We start from the raw sequence: 17994 nt of genomic DNA, 5'->3' as shown, positions 1-17994 counted from the left end.
CATGTCCCCAGCACAGTGCGGGTGTAAAGTGGGATTGCTCTGTTACTGATTTCCTCTCTTGCTGTTTCAGGAAGAAGGCCGGATGTGGAATCTGTTATCCACCTGACTCCGACTGCTCAGACCATTCCTACGTCAGGGAAGTTAGTTCCTCGAGGGTCACGACCTGCTGTAAGTCTGACTGGCGTTCATCTACGCAATGTGACGCGGGATTGGACACGGGTTGAAAGAGAACCTTCTGGAAAGCTCTGGTTGGGCCCCAGCTAGAGCACTATGTCCAGTTGTGGCCACTTCCAGGAGGATGTGAGAATCCTGGGGAGGGTGCGGCGGGAACGGCTAAGGGATGAAGGCTTTTAGCTCTGAGGTTGGGGTTAGAGAATCTGGGGATTGTTCCCCTTGGAGCAAAGGAGATTGAGGGGAGATTTGACCGAGGAGAACAAGAGTCTGACAGGATTGGAGAAGGTGGACAAAGCTGGGGAGGGGGCGGGGTGGGGGAATGGTGGGCCGCACACAGACCGAAGGTTTTGAATGGGGGTGGGGTCTGTGAGGAAGAATGTTTCTACACAGCGAGAGCTAAAGAGCTGCAACTCGCTGCCCACGAGGGGGTGGAAGCCAAGATGTCTGATTTCAAAAGGAAATCGGATGGACACTCGAGGGGAGTAAACTCTCAGAGATACAGAGACAGGGCGGGGGGGGGGGGGGGGGGGGGGGAGACTGGGACTGACTGGATTGCTCTGCAGACAGCAAGGACTGGATGGGTGCAATGGCCTCAGTCTGTGCTGTCTGAGACACATTCAGAAGGGGAGTGTTTGGGTGGAGGGGGATGTGTTCGGGAAGAGCTGTTATTTATGGTTTGATGATTATCCGATCCCTCAGACATTATCGCCTTCTCTCCAACACAGGAGCTGTCCGGAGCCCTCAAGTCGCACAACTCGTTATCGGTGGAATTCTCCCGGAATTGTGGTGCGTGTATTGTTGGGTACAGAAATTATAGATTGGTGATTGTTAAATCCTAGGGAGCGGGGAAGCATTGCGCGGTCCCTTTAAAAGGTGGAGCTTTTCCTGTGCTTGGAGAGTTAACAAATACAAGTACACAGAGAGCCCAGACTGAAAAATTAGTATCGAAAGGCCAAGCAGCAGGGTTACCAAGACAACAGGCTGTTGAACCTAGCCAATCAATTTGAACCAGGCACTTAGATACCAAGAATCTATTAAATTTAAATCTGATGGTTTTGACAACCTATCCTATTGTGGGAAATATTGACATGTCCTATAAAAGAAGGGGGACAAAAAGGGAAGAGCAACTGCTACAGCTCACAGCTCTCAGAGAGAGGGAGAATCGCTGGCTCTCACAGCTTCATCCATGCCTTAGAGCAAGCCCCATCTAGATAGCAAAGGTACCAAAGAAGAAGGAAGTTCCAGACAGGAGAATCAACAGAGAAGACCCAGAATGTTCCAGAAGGCACAAAACCTGGTTGTAATTTAGAGAGTGAGTAAATTCTATTTTTGTTAATGAGTGGGATTTGTACTTATTGGAACAGCGTACCATTGGAATCTTGTTTTATTGGGGAATAGTTAATAGTTAGAAGGGGTTTATTTGGTTTGTTAATAGTTTAGTTAATTTGCTCACTGATAGTTAGATAAATAAATTGTTAGGTGTTGATTTTAGAGAGAGTGTCAGGGATTTATTTTGTATTTAACCACTAGGAGTCGCTGAAGAGCAGCTCACACCACTTCTCACACACCTTTTACAGATTATAGGGCGAGGTATTCCTCTTTGGGGGTTTTGGTGTTAGTTCTCAGAGGGGGGGATCCACCCCCACTTTATAACAATAGTAACAACCAGCATTCACTCGGTTGCTTTTATCTACTTTCTCACTGGATCATCTCAATCTGAAATATCTAGTTATGAACAAAGAACAAGAACAAAGAACAATACAGCACAGGAACAGGCCCTTCGGCCCTCCAAGCCTGTGCCGCTCATGTGCCCACTAGACCATTCTTTTGTATCCCTCCATTCCCAGTCTGTTCATGTGGCTATCTAGATAAGTCTTAAACCATCCCAGCGTGTCCGCCTCAATCACCTTGCTTGGCAGTGCATTCCAGGCCCCCACCACCCTCTGTGTAAAATACGTCCCCCTGACATCTGTGTTGAACCTTGCCCCCCTCACCTTGAACCCGTGACTCCTTGTTCAGCAAAACACTGGGGAGGCAATGGCCTAGTGGTGTTATCGCTAGACTATTAATCCTCAACTAATGTTCCGGGGACCCGGGTTCGAATCCCGGCACGGCAGATGGCAGAATTTGAATTCAATAAAAAATATCTGGAATTAAGAATCTACTGATGTAGACATTGTCGATTGTTGGAAAAACCCATCTGGTTCACTAAGGCCCTTCAGGGAAGGAAATCTGCTGTCCTTACCCGGTCAGGCCCACGTGTGATTCCAGAGCCACAGCAATGTGGTTGACTCTCAACTGCCCTCTGAAACGGCCGAGCAAGACTCTCAGTTGAAGGGGCAATTAGGGATGGGTGAAAAACGCTGACCCAGCCGCCCACATCCCGCAAATGAATAAAAAAACTGAATGGCCCCTCAAATCTGCTCTGCCTTTCAATAGGATCATGGCTCATCTCCACATTCTCGCCACCTCCAATAACTTTTCACCTCCTTATTTATTAAGAGTCTGCCCTAATTATATTGGGGACGGCACGGTAGCACAGCGGGTTAGCACTGCTGCCTCACAGCGCCAGGGACCCGGCTTCGATTCCCGGCTTGGGTCTGTGTGGAATTTGCACATTCTCCCAGTGTCTGCGTGGGTTTCCTCCGGGTGTTCCGGTTTCCTCCCACAGTCCGAAAGACATGCTGGTTAGGTGGATTGGCCGTGCTAAATTCTCCCTCAGTGTGCCCGAACAGGTGCCGGAGAGTGGCAACTAGGGGATTTTCACAGTAACTTCATTGCAGTGTTAATGTAAGCCTACTTGTGACACTAATAAATTAACTTCAGCAAAGGCTCTGGCTCAATCACCTTTTCTATTCCAAAATTTCGCTGCCCTCAGATAATTTTTCTCCCCTCATCTCTGTCTTTAATGAGAGACATGATGTGGAGATGCCACCTGTTGGACTTTAATCTAGTGTTGTTAAACTTCTTACTGTGTTTAATGAGAGACCCCTAGCTGTAGATTCCCCCACAAGAGGAAACATCCCAGCCCCCCCATCCACCCTGTCAATACCCCTCAGGACCTTGTATGATTCAATCAAGTCACCTCTTACTCTTCTAACATCTATTGTCCATCCCTGATCATCCCTTGAACTGAGTGTCTCGCTCGGCCACTTCAGAGGGCAGTTGAGAATCAACCACATTGCTGTGGCTCAGGAGTCACATGTAGGTCAGACCGGGTAAGGACAGCAGATTTCCTTCCCTAAAGGACATTAGGATGGCACGGTGGCACAGTGGTTAGCACATCTGCCCCACAGCGCCAGGGACCCAATTCCCGGCATGGGTCACTGTCTGTGTGGCGTTTGCACATTCTCCCCGTGTCTGCGTGGGTTTCCTCCGGGTGCTCCGGGGGGCCTCCCACAGTGCAAAGATGTGCGGGTTAGGTGGATTGGCATTACTAAATTGCCCCTTAGTGTCAGGGGGATTGACAGGGGAAATACATGGGGTTACAGGGATAGGGCCTGGGTGGGATTGTGGTCGGTGCAGACTCGATGGGTTGAATGGCCTCCCTCTGCACTGTAGGGATTCTAATTCTAAACTCCAGCAGATACAAGCCTATTCTGTCCAACCTTTCCTCATAAAACAACCCTCTCATTCCAGATAGGAATGTAGTAAACCTTCTCTGAACTAGGTCCAACATATTTATACCCTTCCTTAAATAAATAAGGAGACCAATACTGTACACAGTACTCCAGATGTGGTCTTCATAATGCTCTATATAACTGAAGCAAAATCTCCCTACTCTTGTGTTCAGTTCCCCTCACAATAAACGATAACATTTTATTAGCTTTCCTGATTACTTGCTGTACCTGCACACTATCCTTTTGCAATTCATGCACTGGGACACTCAGATCCCTCTGTATCTCAGAGCCCTGCAATCTCTCACCGTTTCGATAACATGCTTCTTTTTATTCTTCCTGCTGCCTCTAATCTGTCCTCTGCTCTCTGTTCAAATTTCAGTTTCACCAGACCAGCACCTCCCTGTACAGGACGGCAATGTCAGCTGGGTGGCAAAATACGAGGGACAAGGTAACCAACTCCACCTATAGAGAGAGAGCAGGGAGACGGACAGTGACGGACAGAGGGCGGCACGGTAGCACAGTGGTTAGCACTGCTGCTTCACAGCTCCAGGGTCCCGGGTGCGATTCCCGGCTCGGGTCACTGTCTGTGTGGAGTTTGCACATTCTCCTCGTGTCTGCGTGGGTTTCCTCCGGGTGCTCCGGTTTCCTCCCACAGTCCAAAGATGTGCGGGTTAGGTTGATTGGCCAGGTTAAAAAAAAAAAAAATTGCCCCTTAGAGTCCTGAGATGCGTAGGTTAGTGGGATTAGCGGGTACAATATGTGGGGGTAGGGCCTGGGTGGGATTGTGGTCGGTGCAGACTCGATGGGCCGAATGGCCTCCTTCTGCACTGTAGGGTTTCTATGATTCTATGATGGAGAGAGGAGAGAGAGACAGAGAGAGACGGTGGGGGTGAGGGAGGATAAGCAGGAGGCAAAAATGAGATTGGATGAATGAGGAAAGCAGTGAGAGACAGAGGAGATGGAGCAGGAGTGAGTGAAAGGTTTTTAAAGTTTATTTATTAGTCACAAGTAGGTTTACATTAACACTGCAATGAAGTCGCCACACTCCGGCGCCTGTTCGGGTACAGGGAGGGAGACGTTAGCATGACCAATGCACCCTAACCAGCACGTCTTTCGGACTGTGGGAGGAACCCGGAGCACCCGGAGGAAACCCACGCAGACATGGGGAGAACGTGCAGATTCCACAGACAGTGACCCAAGCCAGGAATCGAACCCGGGTCCCTGGCGCTGTGAGGCAGCAGTGCTAACCACTGTGCCACCGTGCCGCCTTAGGGAGTGTTGGAGACGGGAAAAGAGGGAGAAAGGTTCGAGGGAGAGGGAAGGAGAGAGAAAGGCAGAGGCGAGAGTAGGAGAAATATCGGAAAGGAATGAACTTAACCCCCATTTTCTAAAGTTTATTTATTAGTCACAAGTAAGGCTTACATTAACACAGCGATGAAGTTACTGTGAAATTCCCCCAGTCGCCACAGTCCAGCACCTGTTCGGGTCAATGCACCCTAACCAGCACGTCTTTCAGAATGAACATTCAGAGCAATGTGCCCTCAAAGGTCTGACCTTGACTGTGCGGAAGGTGTTTGTGAATGGGACGACAATGGTGGCACTCGTGGGTCTGTACTCGATGGAGTTTAGAAGGATGAGGGGGGGATCTAATTGAAACTTACAGAATACTGAGAGGCCTGGATAGAGTGGACGCGGAGAGGATGTTTCCACTGCTGGGAGAGACTAGAACTCGAGGGCACAACCTCAGAGTGAAGGGACGTTCCTGTAAAACAGAGATGAGGAGGAATTCCTTCAGCCAGAGGGTGGTGAATCTGTGGAACTCTTTGCCACAGAGGAGGCCGGGTCATTGAGTGTATTTAAGACAGAGATAGATAGGTTCTTGATCAATAAGGGGATCAAGGTTTACGGGAAGAAGGCAGGAGAATGGGGATGAGAATCGTATCAGCCATGATTGAATGGCGGAGCAGACTCGATGGGCCGAATGGCCTAATTCTGCTCCTATATCTTAGGGTCTTATTGTTCCTACGAGCCCTAAGGGACAGACGATGAGATGAACCGATGTAAACTGAGTTTTTATTCTTGCTGAGAATGTGGGAGGTTCGGGAGTGATTTGATTTAGATTTTAGGATTTGGAAATTAATTGATAGGGTTAGATAGAAACGTTTTTTCTGCGGTTGGGTGAAGTCTAGGACAAGGGGAACACAACCCCTTGTTTACAGGAATGTTGGCAGGACTAGAAAAGTGTAGTGATGAGGAGAGATTGGAGAGGTTGGGGTTATTATGGTGGCACAGTGGTTAGCACTGCTGCCTCACAGCGTCAGGGACCTGGGTTCAATTCCAGCCTTGGGTCACTGCCTGTGTGGAGTTTGCACATTCTCCCCATGTCTGCGTGGGTTTCCTCCGGGTGCTCCAGTTTCCTCCCACACTCCAAAGATGTGCGGGTTAGGTTGATTGGCCATGCTAAATTGCCTCTTAGTGTCAGGGGGACTGGCGAGGGAAAATCATAGAACCATAGAAACCCGACAGTGCAAAAGGAGGCCATTCAGCCCATTGAGTCGCCACCGACAACAATCCCACCCCAGGCCTACCCCCGTAACCCCACACATTTACCCCACTAATCCCTCTAACCTACACATTCCTGGACACTAAGGGGCAATTTAGCACGGCCAATCCACCTAACCCGCACAACTTTGGATTGTGGGAGGAAACCGGAGCACCCGGAGGAAACCCACGCAGACACGGGGAGAACGTGCAGACTCCACACAGACAGTGACCCGAGGCCAGGAATCGAACCCAGGTCCTTGAAACTGTGAGGCAGCAGTGCTAACCACTGTGCCACCGTGCCGCATGTGGTGATAGGGATAGGGCCTGGTGGGATTGTGGTCAGTATAGACTCGATGGGCCGAATGGCCTCCTTCTGCACTGTAGGGATTCTATGATTCTATTTTCCTTGGAACAAACAAGGCTGAGGGGTTAATTGATGGAGGTGTACCCAATAACGAGGAGAGAGAGAGAGAGTGGACAGGATGAAACTGTTTCCCTTGGTGGAGAACCAGGGGACATCGATCCAAGATAAGCGGCAGTAGGTGCAGAGGGGACATGGGGAAGAGGTTTTTTATGCAGAGACTGGTGGGTGTCTGGAACTTACTTGCATTTATTGATTTTGATTTGATTTATTATTGTCACATGTATTAGTATACAGTGAAAAGTATTGTTTCTTGTGCGCTATACAGACAAAGCATACCGTTCATAGAGAAGGAAAGGAGAGAGTGCAGAATGTAGTGTTACAGTCATAGCTACGGTGTAGAGAAAGATCAACTTAATGTGAGGTAGGTCCATTCAAAAGTCTGATGACAGCAGGGAAGAAGCTGTTCTTGTGTCGGTTGGTACGTGACCTCAGACCTTTGTATCTTTTTCCTGACGGAAGAAGGTGGAAGAGAGAATGTCCGGGGTGCGTGGGGTCCTTAATTATGCTGGCTGCTTTGCTGAGGCAGCGGGAAGTGTAGACAGAATCAATGGATGGGGGGCTGGTTTGTGTGATGGACTGGGCTTCGTTCATGACCCTTTGTTCTTGAGTCGGTTGCTAGTCTCTCCGTTTGTCTTTTCACAGGTCTGAAGGAACCTCTGCACAGTCCGAGCATCGAGCTGAGCTCTGGGCAGCAGGTAGTTTACCCTTTCACCTTTCGTGCTGTTCCCAGCATTTTCATTGGGTTCCGACGGTTAAAAATGCAAATGGAATTTATCCGCGGAGGGATGGAGGGTTCTGGCCATGGAGTCTGTGCTGGTCCTGAAACACCTGTCTATCCTAAATCCATTTCCCATCACCTGGTCCATAACGCTATCGGCTTTGGCATTTGAAGTGCCTCAGCAAGTGGAGGGGTTGCCGGGCAGAATGACCAGACTCCGACTGGGGTTGAAAGGGTCATAGAATCATAGAAATCCTACAGTGCAGAAGGAGGCCATTCGGCCCATCGAGTCTGCACCGACCACAATCCCACCCAGGCCCTACCCCCACATATTTACCCACTAATCCACGCATCCCAGGACTCTAAGGGGCAATTTTTAACCTGGCCAATCAACCTAACCCGCACATCTTTGGACTGTGGGAGGAAACCGGAGCACCCGGAGGAAACCCACGCAGACACGAGGAGAATGTGCAAACTCCACACAGACAGTGACCCGAGCCGGGAATCGAACCCGGGACCCTGGAGCTGTGAAGCAGCAGCGCTAACCACTGTGCTACCGTGCCGCCCTAGTCGGGTTAAGAAGGATTGTATCCTTCTGAGTGTGTCAAATTGAAGAGGTCTTTAGGATGCTTCAGGAATTTGATTGGTTCGACAGATCCTCTGGGGGGGTGGGCTGTGTGTGGGGAGGGGGGGGGGGGGGGGTGTCCGGAACAAGGGGGCCGAACCTTAAAATTCGAGCGTGACCGTTCAGGAGTGAGGTTATAGAGGCATTATAGCACACAAAAGGCCCTTCGGTCCATCGTGTCTGCACTGATAATAACTACCACGGTGGCACAGTGGTTAGCACTGCTGCCTCACAGCACCAGGGACCCGGGTTCGATTCTCGGCTTGGGTCACTGTCTGTGAGGAGTCTGCACGTTCTCCCCGTGTCTGCGTGGGTTTCCTCCGGGTGCTCCGGTTTCCTCCCACAGCCTGAAAGACGCGCTGGTTAGGGTGCATTGGCCATGCTAAATTCTCCCTCAGTGTACCCGAACAGGAGCCAGAGTGTGGTGACTAGGGGATTTTCACAATAACTTCATTGCAGTGTTAATGTAAGCCTACTTGTGACACTAATAAATAAACTTTAAACTTTACCACTAAAGTTGCGCTTATCCCATTTTTCTGCATTTCTCCCATGTCCTTGAATGTTTCAAGTGTTCGTCCAGATATATCCCTCAGACATCTGGAAATAAAGTTTATTTATTGTTGTCACAAGTAGGCTGACATTAACACTGCAATGAAGTTACTGTGAAAATCCCCCAGTCGCCACACTCCGGCTCCTGTTCGGGTACACTGAGGGAGAATTTAGCACGGCCAATCCACCTAACCAGCACGTCTTTCAGACTGTGGGAGGAAACCGGAGCACCCGGAGGAAACCCACGCAGACACGGGGAGAATGTGCAGACTCCTCACAGACGCTGACCCGAGGCAAGGAATCGAACCCGGGTCCCTGGTGCTGTGAGGCAGCAGCGCTAACCACTGTACTGAAACTCTTCCCCCCCCATATCCCAAAAGCTGCTGAGGCTGAGGGGGGTGGATTGAAAATGTAAAAACAGAGATTGTGGTTGGGTGGTGGGATAAAGGAATCTGAAACCAGGACAATCGCGGTGTGCGCCTGACACTCTATGAAGGACAGTAACAGGGACTGGGTGCAGTGGGCAGCGGGGACTGGGTGCAGTGGGCAGCGGGGACTGGGTGCAGTGGGCAGCGGGGACTGGGTGCAGTGGGCAGCGGGGATTGGGTGCAGTGGGCAGCGGGGACTGGGGGCAGTGGGAAGCGGGGACTGGGTGCAGTGGGCAGCGGGGATTGGGTGCAGTGGGCAGCGGGGACTGGGGGCAGTGGGAAGCGGGGACTGGGGGCAGTGGGAAGCGGGGACTGGGGGCAGTGGGAAGCGGGGACTGGGTGCAGTGGGAAGCGGGGACTGGGTGCAGTGGGAAGCGGGGACTGGGTGCAGTGGGAAGCGGGGACTGGGGGCAGTGGGAAGCGGGGACTGGGTGCAGTGGGAAGCGGGGACTGGGGGCAATGGGTGGCGGGGACTGGGTGCAGTGGGAAGCGGGGAATGGGTGCAGTGGGAAGCGGGGATTGGGTGCAGTGGGTAACGGGGATTGGGTGCAGTGGGAAGCGGGGACTGGGGGCAGTGGGAAGCGGGGACTGGGGGCAGTGGGAAGCGGGGACTGGGGGCAGTGGGAAGCGGGGACTGGGGGCAGTGGGAAGCGGGGAATGGGTGCAGTGGGAAGCGGGGACTGGGTGCAGTGGGTAACGGGGATTGGGTGCAGTGGGAAGCGGGGACTGGGGGCAGTGGGAAGCGGGGACTGGGGGCAGTGGGAAGCGGGGACTGGGTGCAGTGGGAAGCGGGGACTGGGTGCAGTGGGAAGCGGGGACTGGGTGCAGTGGGTAACGGGGACTGGGGGCAGTGGGAAGCGGGGATTGGGTGCAGTGGGAAGCGGGGACTGGGTGCAGTGGGTAACGGGGATTGGGTGCAGTGGGTAACGGGGACTGGGGGCAGTGGGAAGCGGGGATTGGGTGCAGTGGGAAGCGGGGACTGGGTGCAGTGGGAAGCGGGGATTGGGTGCAGTGGGTAACGGGGATTGGGTGCAGTGGGTAACGGGGATTGGGTGCAGTGGGAAGCGGGGATTGGGTGCAGTGGGTAACGGGGACTGGGGGCAGTGGGAAGCGGGGACTGGGTGCAGTGGGTAACGGGGATTGGGTGCAGTGGGTAACGGGGACTGGGTGCAGTGGGTAACGGGGATTGGGTGCAGTGGGAAGCGGGGATTGGGTGCAGTGGGTAACGGGGATTGGGTGCAGTGGGAAGCGGGGATTGGGTGCAGTGGGTAACGGGGATTTGGTGCAGTGGGTAACGGGGACTGGGGGCAGTGGGAAGCGGGGACTGGGTGCAGTGGGAAGCGGGGACTGGGTGCAGTGGGAAGCGGGGACTGGGTGCAGTGGGAAGCGGGGACTGGGGGCAGTGGGAAGCGGGGACTGGGTGCAGTGGGTAACGGGGACTGGGGGCAGTGGGTAACGGGGACTGGGGGCAGTGGGAAGCGGGGACTGGGTGCAGTGGGAAGCGGGGACTGGGGGCAGTGGGAAGCGGGGACTGGGTGCAGTGGGAAGCGGGGACTGGGGGCAGTGGGAAGCGGGGATTGGGTGCAGTGGGTAACGGGGACTGGGGGCAGTGGGAAGCGGGGACTGGGTGCAGTGGGTAACGGGGACTGGGGGCAGTGGGAAGCGGGGATTGGGTGCAGTGGGTAACAGGGACTGGGTGCAGTGGGAAGCGGGGAATGGGTGCAGTGGGAAGCGGGGATTGGGTGCAGTGGGAAGTGGGGACTGGGTGCAGTGGGAAGCGGGGACTGGGTGCAGTGGGTAACGGGGACTGGGGGCAGTGGGTAACGGGGACTGGGGGCAGTGGGTAACGGGGACTGGGGGCAGTGGGTAACGGGGACTGGGTGCAGTGGGAAGCGGGGACTGGGTGCAGTGGGAAGCGGGGACTGGGGGCAGTGGGTAACGGGGACTGGGGGCAGTGGGAAGCGGGGACTGGGTGCAGTGGGAAGCGGGGACTGGGGGCAGTGGGAAGCGGGGACTGGGTGCAGTGGGAAGCGGGGACTGGGTGCAGTGGGAAGCGGGGACTGGGTGCAGTGGGAAGCGGGGACTGGGGGCAGTGGGAAGCGGGGACTGGGTGCAGTGGGAAGCGGGGACTGGGTGCAGTGGGAAGCGGGGACTGGGGGCAGTGGGTAACGGGGACTGGGGGCAGTGGGTAACGGGGACTGGGGGCAGTGGGAAGCGGGGACTGGGGGCAGTGGGTAACGGGGACTGGGGGCAGTGGGAAGCGGGGACTGGGTGCAGTGGGAAGCGGGGACTGGGTGCAGTGGGAAGCGGGGACTGGGGGCAGTGGGTAACGGGGACTGGGGGCAGTGGGTAACGGGGACTGGGGGCAGTGGGAAGCGGGGACTGGGGGCAGTGGGTAACGGGGACTGGGGGCAGTGGGAAGCGGGGACTGGGTGCAGTGGGAAGCGGGGACTGGGTGCAGTGGGTAACGGGGATTGGGTGCAGTGGGTAACGGGGACTGGGGGCAGTGGGTAACGGGGACTGGGGGCAGTGGGTAACGGGGACTGGGGGCAGTGGGTAACGGGGACTGGGGGCAGTGGGTGGCGGGGACTGGGGGCAGTGGGAAGCGGGGACTGGGTGCAGTGGGAAGCGGGGACTGGGTGCAGTGGGAAGCGGGGACTGGGTGCAGTGGGAAGCGGGGACTGGGTGCAGTGGGAAGCGGGGACTGGGTGCAGTGGGAAGCGGGGACTGGGGGCAGTGGGCGGCGGGGACTGGGGGCAGTGGGTGGCGGGGACTGGGGGCAGTGGGAAGCGGGGACTGGGTGCAGTGGGAAGCGGGGACTGGGTGCAGTGGGAAGCGGGGATTGGGTGCAGTGGGTAACAGGGACTGGGGGCAGTGGGAAGTGGGGACTGGGTGCAGTGGGTAACAGGGACTGGGTGCAGTGGGAAGCGGGGACTGGGTGCAGTGGGAAGCGGGGACTGGGTGCAGTGGGAAGCGGGGACTGGGTGCAGTGGGAAGCGGGGACTGGGTGCAGTGGGAAGCGGGGACTGGGTGCAGTGGGAAGCGGGGACTGGGTGCAGTGGGAAGCGGGGACTGGGTGCAGTGGGAAGCGGGGATTGGGTGCAGTGGGAAGCGGGGACTGGGGGCAGTGGGAAGCGGGGATTGGGTGCAGTGGGAAGCGGGGACTGGGTGCAGTGGGAAGCGGGGACTGGGTGCAGTGGGAAGCGGGGACTGGGTGCAGTGGGAAGCGGGGACTGGGTGCAGTGGGTAACGGGGACTGGGGGCAGTGGGAAGCGGGGACTGGGGGCAGTGGGTAACGGGGACTGGGGGCAGTGGGAAGCGGGGACTGGGTGCAGTGGGAAGCGGGGACTGGGGGCAGTGGGAAGCGGGGACTGGGGGCAGTGGGAAGCGGGGACTGGGTGCAGTGGGAAGCGGGGACTGGGGGCAGTGGGAAGCGGGGACTGGGTGCAGTGGGAAGCGGGGACTGGGGGCAGTGGGCGGCGGGGACTGGGTGCAGTGGGCGGCGGGGATTGGGTGCAGTGGATAATGTTCCCTGTTGTATTTCATGCTCACAGAGTCTGGGCAGTTACAGAATGGAGAGCAACCCCAGAGGCTCCTGTGTGATCATCAACAACGGCAAGTTCAAGACGATGGGAGAACGGAGAGGAACGCACGTGGACGCAGGTAAAGGTTGCAATTGCTGTCCGCTCCCTGGACTTGTAGCTCTAACTCCGGGAAGTGGAGGTCGGATCCCGTGTCACTGTTACAAAGGGGAGGCCGATCCCCTCTCTGAGAACTGACACTCAACCACTCAAAAGAGGAGTACATTCCTTTATAATCTGTTAAAGTGAGTGTGAGAAGGGGGATTATCTGCACTTTGGCAACTCTCAGTGGTTAAATCAACATAACTACCCAACACACTCTGTAAAATCAACAAGCTACACTTTAATTATCTAACTAACAGCAAACAGGCTAACTAGACTACTAACAAACCGAATCAAATACTATTCTAATGGAGTGCTGTTTAGATAAATACAATTCTCATAATTACAAAAAAATATAATTTTTAGTCACTCTCAAAATGCCGTCTCCCGGAATCCTCTGTCTTCTTTGCAGATTTCTTCTGTCTTCACTATCTTCTGTTCTGTTGGTACTTTTACGATTGAGATTAGGTTTTCTTTTAAGACATTAATGTGGCTGTTGGAGAGCTGCTGCCTGTCTCTGATCCAAACTAAGCTGTTAGTCGGCAGTCGCTGGCAGGCGGCCTTCTGGCAGTTTGGAGCTGGGAGCTGTGTTTTATACCCCCGACGGCATACCAAAGTTCGAAAAATAGGATTGGTTTACAGGTTATCAAAACATCAAGTTCAAATCCGATAGGCTGCTGCTATTCAAATGCCTGGTTTAAACTGATTGTCGTCCTGGCAGCAATACATTGTTTCACTCTGTGTTCTCTGTGTACATCAGTACAAAAAAAAGTACCTTTTTTTAAACTCTAAGGACAGAAAAAACAAACTCACCTTTTAAACAATTTTTACAACTCTTAGCATTTTTACTGTTTTTTAAATAATTTTCTGCGCACTAACTTCCCAACGCTGTGGGATTTCTCCCTCCGCAGAGCGTCTCGATGCGGTCTTCAGGTGGCTTGGCTTCGAGGTGACTCTGTACAAAAACCTCACGGCTGAGGAGATGCGGAACACGATGCTAGTCTTCCAGCAAATGGACCACACGGCCCGCGATTGCTTTGTCTGCTGCATCCTGACACACGGCGAGAGAGGCGTGATGTGTGGCACGGATAGCGAGCAGGTCGCCATCTCTGAAATCACCTCCTTCTTCTCGGGCACGAGGTGCCCCAGTCTCCGGGAGAAGCCCAAGCTTTTCTTCATTCAGGCCTGTCAGGGAAGGAAGAAACAGGACTGCGTGGAGATTGAGATCCAGCCCAGTATCACTGGGATCCAGTCCCCCAGCGCCGGGATCCAGTCTCCCAGCGCCGGGATCCAGTCCCCCAGCGCCGGGATCCAGTCCCCCAGCGCCGGGTTCCAGTCCCCCAGCGCCGGGATCCAGTCCCCCAGCGCCGGGATCCAGTCCCCCAGCGCCGGGATCCAGTCCCCCAGCGCCGGGATCCAGTCCCCCAGCGCCGGGATCCAGTCCCCCAGCGCCGGGATCCAGTCCCCCAGTGCCGGGATCCAGTCCCCCAGCGCATGGATCCAGTCCCCCAGCGCCAGGATCCAGTCCTCCAGCGCCGGGATCCAGTCCTCCAGCGCCGGGATCCAGTCCTCCAGCGCCGGGATCCAGTCCTCCAGCGCCGGGATGCAGTCCTCCAGCGCCGGGATGCAGTCCTCCAGCGCCGGGATGCAGTCCTCCAGCGCCGGGGTGCAGTCCTCCAGCGCCGGGATCCAGTCCTCCAGCGCCGGGATCCAGTCCTCCAGCGCCGGGATGCAGTCCTCCAGCACCGGGATCCAGTCCCCCAGCGCCGGGATCCAGCCCAGTAGCGCCGGGATCCAGTCCCCCAGCGCATTGATCCAGTCCCCCAGCGCCGGGATCCAGTCCTCCAGCGCCGGGATCCAGTCCTCCAGCGCCGGGATCCAGCCCTCCAGCGCCGGGATCCAGTCCTCCAGCGCCGGGATCCAGTCCTCCAGCGCTGGGATCCAGCTCCCCAGCTTTGGGATTGAGTCTCCGCTGGAGGAGGATGCCGTATGCAGCAGTGCCACGATCCCGGACGAAGCAGATTTTCTCCTGGGCATGGCGACCGTGGAGGGGTACGTCTCCTATCGACACATCCAGGAGGGGGCCTGGTATATCCAATCCCTGTGCGAGAACCTGGAGAAATACTGCGGCAGGTACTAACACCCAGAGGCGAAACACGGCACAGAAGTAGGGAGAAGAGAGAGAGTGGGAGAGACGGTGAGGAGAGAGAGAGAGAGAGAGAGAGCGGGAGAGACTGGGAGGAGAGAGAGAGTGGGACAGACGGGGAGGAGAGAGAGAGAGAGAGAGTGGGAGAGGAGAGAGAGAGAGAGCGGGAGAGAAGGGGAGGAGAGAGAGAGTGGGAGAGGAGAGAGAGAGAGAGCGGGAGAGAAGGGGAGGAGAGAGAGAGTGGAACAGACTGGGAAGAGAGAGAGAGAGCGGGAGAGAAGGGGAGGAGAGAGAGAGTGGGAGAGACAGGGAGGAGAGAAAGAGAGAGAGAGAGCGGGAGAGAAGGGGAGGAGAGAGAGAGTGGGAGAGACAGGGAGGAGAGAGAGAGTGGAACAGACTGGGAGGAGAGAAAGATAGAGAGCGCAGATAGAACAGCAACTTGCTTTGAGATAAAACCTTTACAGTACTGAAATGTGCTTGGGTGTTTTCCAGAAACATTATACAGCAATGTCTGTCACTGAGCCAGATAAGGAGATACTGGACTCAGGGCTTGGGCAAAGGGAGAGCTTTTGCGGAGGGTTTGAAAGGAGGAATGTGAGGTGGAGAGATTCAGGAAGGGAGTTCCAGAACCTGGCTGAGTGGCCAGTGCACATGGGGAAACTGGCAGCTTAGATGATGCTGCTCGGGGAGCGTGTCGCTGACACAGCACGGTGGCACAGTGAGGAAGGCGCGGCAAGGGTGGCACAGTGAGGAAGACACAGCACGGTGGCACAGTGAGGAAGGCGCGGCAAGGGTGGCACAGTGGGTTAGCGTTGCTGCCTCACAGCGCCAGGTACTTGGGTTTGATTCCCGACTTGGGTCACTGTCTGTGTGGAGTCTGCATGTTCTCCCCGTGTCTGGGCGGGTTTCCTCCGGGTGCTCCGGTTTCCTCCCACAGCCTGAAAGACGTGCTGGTTAGGGTGCATTGGCCGTGCTAAATTCTCCCTCAGTGTACCCGAACAGGCGCCGGAGTGTGTCGACCAGGAGAATTTCACAATAACTTCATTGCAGTGTTAATGTAAGCCTTACTTGTGACATTAATAAATAAACTTAAATAAGGCTAGATCCTTGGGGGACACCAGAGGTAACGGTACAGGAGCAGGGAGGGGGCTGGGGGAGGCTGGAGGCGGAGGGGGCTGGGGGAGGCTGGAGGCGGAGGGGGCTGGGGGAGGCTGGAGGCGGATGGGGAGGGGTCTGGAGGAGAATGGGGAGGGGGCTGGGGGCAGATGGGGAGGGGGCTGGAGAAGAATGGGGAGGGGGCTGGGGGAGGCTGGAGGCGGATGGGGAGGGGGCTGGGAGAGGCGGATGGGAAGGGGGCTGGAGGCGGATGGGGAGGGGGCTGGGAGAGGCGGATGGGGAGGGGGCTGGGAGAGGTGGATGGGGAGGGGGCTGGGGGAGGCGGATGGGGTCACCATGTCAAAGGCTGGAGGATGCGGAGGGAGAGTGTCTCTTGGTGACTCTCACACTCGCTCACTTTGCTGTGAGCGCTTTTGGTCTGTGACTTGGGGCAGAAACCTGATTGGAGGGATTCAGTCATGCAGTCCTGGGATAGGTGGGAAGGGATTTAGGAAGCGACATGTTGAAGGAATTTGGAGAGGAGTGGGAAATCGGAGATTTGGGACAGAAATTTGGATGGAAAGAGGGAGCGTGGTCAAGGATTTGTTTTTTCAGTGGCAGGGAGAGAGAGAGGCAGGGAGAGAGACACGGAGAGAGAGAGACGCAGAGAGAGAGAGAGACGCAGAGAGAGAGAGACGCAGAGAGAGAGACGCAGAGAGAGAGAGACGCAGAAAGAGAGGCAGAGAGAGAGAGAGACGCAGAGAGAGAGAGGCAGAGAGAGAGAGACGCAGAGAGAGAGAGAGGCAGGGAGAGAGTTGCAGAGAGAGAGAGAGAGAGACGCAGAGAGAGAGAGAGAGACGCACAGAGAGAGAGACGCAGAGAGAGAGAGAGGCAGAGAGAGAGACGCAGAGAGAGAGAGAGAGACGCAGAGAGAGAGAGAGGCAGAGAGAGAGAGAGAGGCAGAGAGAGAGAGAGGCAGAGAGAGAGGCAGAGAGAGAGAGGCAGAGAGAGAGAGACGCAGAGAGAGAGAGAGGCAGAGAGAGAGGCAGAGAGAGAGAGAGAGGCAGAGAGAGAGAGACGCAGAGAGAGAGAGAGACGCAGAGAGAGAGAGAGACGCAGAGAGAGAGAGACGCAGAGAGAGAGAGAGGCAGAGAGAGAGACGCACAGAGAGTGAGAGTGGGATATTTGGGGAGAGTGTAGAAGACACAGGAAGGGTGGGACATGTAGCAGGGACACAGGAAGCGATGGGAGGGTGGGTGGAGGGTGGGTCTCCCAGCCGGGACTGGCCCTGTCGCTGGGAGTGAGTGGTGATCAGAGTGAGTGTCGCTAACGCCTGGTTATTCCTTTCCAGTGAGGACTTGCTCAGCATTCTGACTATCGTCAACAGGGATGTCAGCGGGAAGAAGGACAAGCAAGACAAGACGCAAATGCCACAGCCTCGTTACACCCTGAGGAAGAAGCTTTACTTCCCTGTCACTCAGACCTTCAGCAGTTTCACCAACTCCTTGTAGTGTCTGCACCTGGAGCTGGGAGGAGAGTGTCTCTCGGAGGTTCCTGCGAGTGCCGGGGCCCCCGCTGGTGGATACTGGGTGGAGGGAATGTGCAATCCTCTCGGTCTGATGAGCTCTTTATTTCGTGGGTGTCACGGTGGTTGGCGCTGCTGCCTCACTGCGCCAGGGACATGGGTTCGATTCCCGGCTCGGGTCACTGTCTGTGTGGAGTCTGCACATTCTCCCCGTGTCTGCGTGGGTTTCCTCCGGATGCTCCGGTTTCCTCCCACAGTCTGAAAGACGTGCTGGTTAGGGGGATTAGTGGGGTAACTGCGCAGGGTTACGGTGCCGGGGGATAGGGCCTGGGTAAGATGCTCTGTTGGAGAGTCGGTGCAGACTCGATGGGCCGAATGGCCTCCTGCACTGTAGGGATTCGATGATAATGAAGTGTTTTGACATCACACTGTGAACCTGGATAATTGCACCATGAACCCGGCT

General features: G+C 55.5%; 1 protein-coding gene across 3 annotated transcripts in view; it reads left to right on the top strand.

The window, feature by feature from the left end:
- LOC144503916 (caspase-8-like) overlaps positions 1-17994 on the top strand; it is a 27759-nt gene that overhangs the window by 9367 nt on the left and 398 nt on the right. The window contains exons 5-12 of one of the 3 annotated variants that reach the window (XR_013499569.1): positions 71-168; positions 900-960; positions 4174-4242; positions 7405-7457; positions 12637-12745; positions 13677-14488; positions 14593-14898; positions 17358-17994. The exon at positions 17358-17994 is cut by the window's right edge and continues 391 nt beyond it. Coding sequence is in view for 2 of the 3 variants with exons in the window: in XM_078228991.1 (XP_078085117.1) it covers positions 71-168; positions 900-960; positions 4174-4242; positions 7405-7457; positions 12637-12745; positions 13677-14898; positions 17358-17517 (1772 nt within the window). In the remaining variant the exon portion in view is untranslated. Of the gene's footprint in view, positions 1-70; positions 169-899; positions 961-4173; positions 4243-7404; positions 7458-12636; positions 12746-13676; positions 14899-17357 lie in introns of all 3 variants that reach the window. The other 2 variants (XM_078228991.1, XM_078228992.1) reach the window with 2 other exon arrangements.

The sequence above is a fragment of the Mustelus asterias genome, chromosome 14 (assembly GCF_964213995.1).
Source record: "Mustelus asterias chromosome 14, sMusAst1.hap1.1, whole genome shotgun sequence".
NCBI classification, from domain to species: domain Eukaryota; kingdom Metazoa; phylum Chordata; class Chondrichthyes; order Carcharhiniformes; family Triakidae; genus Mustelus; species Mustelus asterias.
The sequence above is the reverse complement of the archived record's forward strand: the minus strand, read 5'-3'. Positions and strand labels throughout refer to the sequence as shown.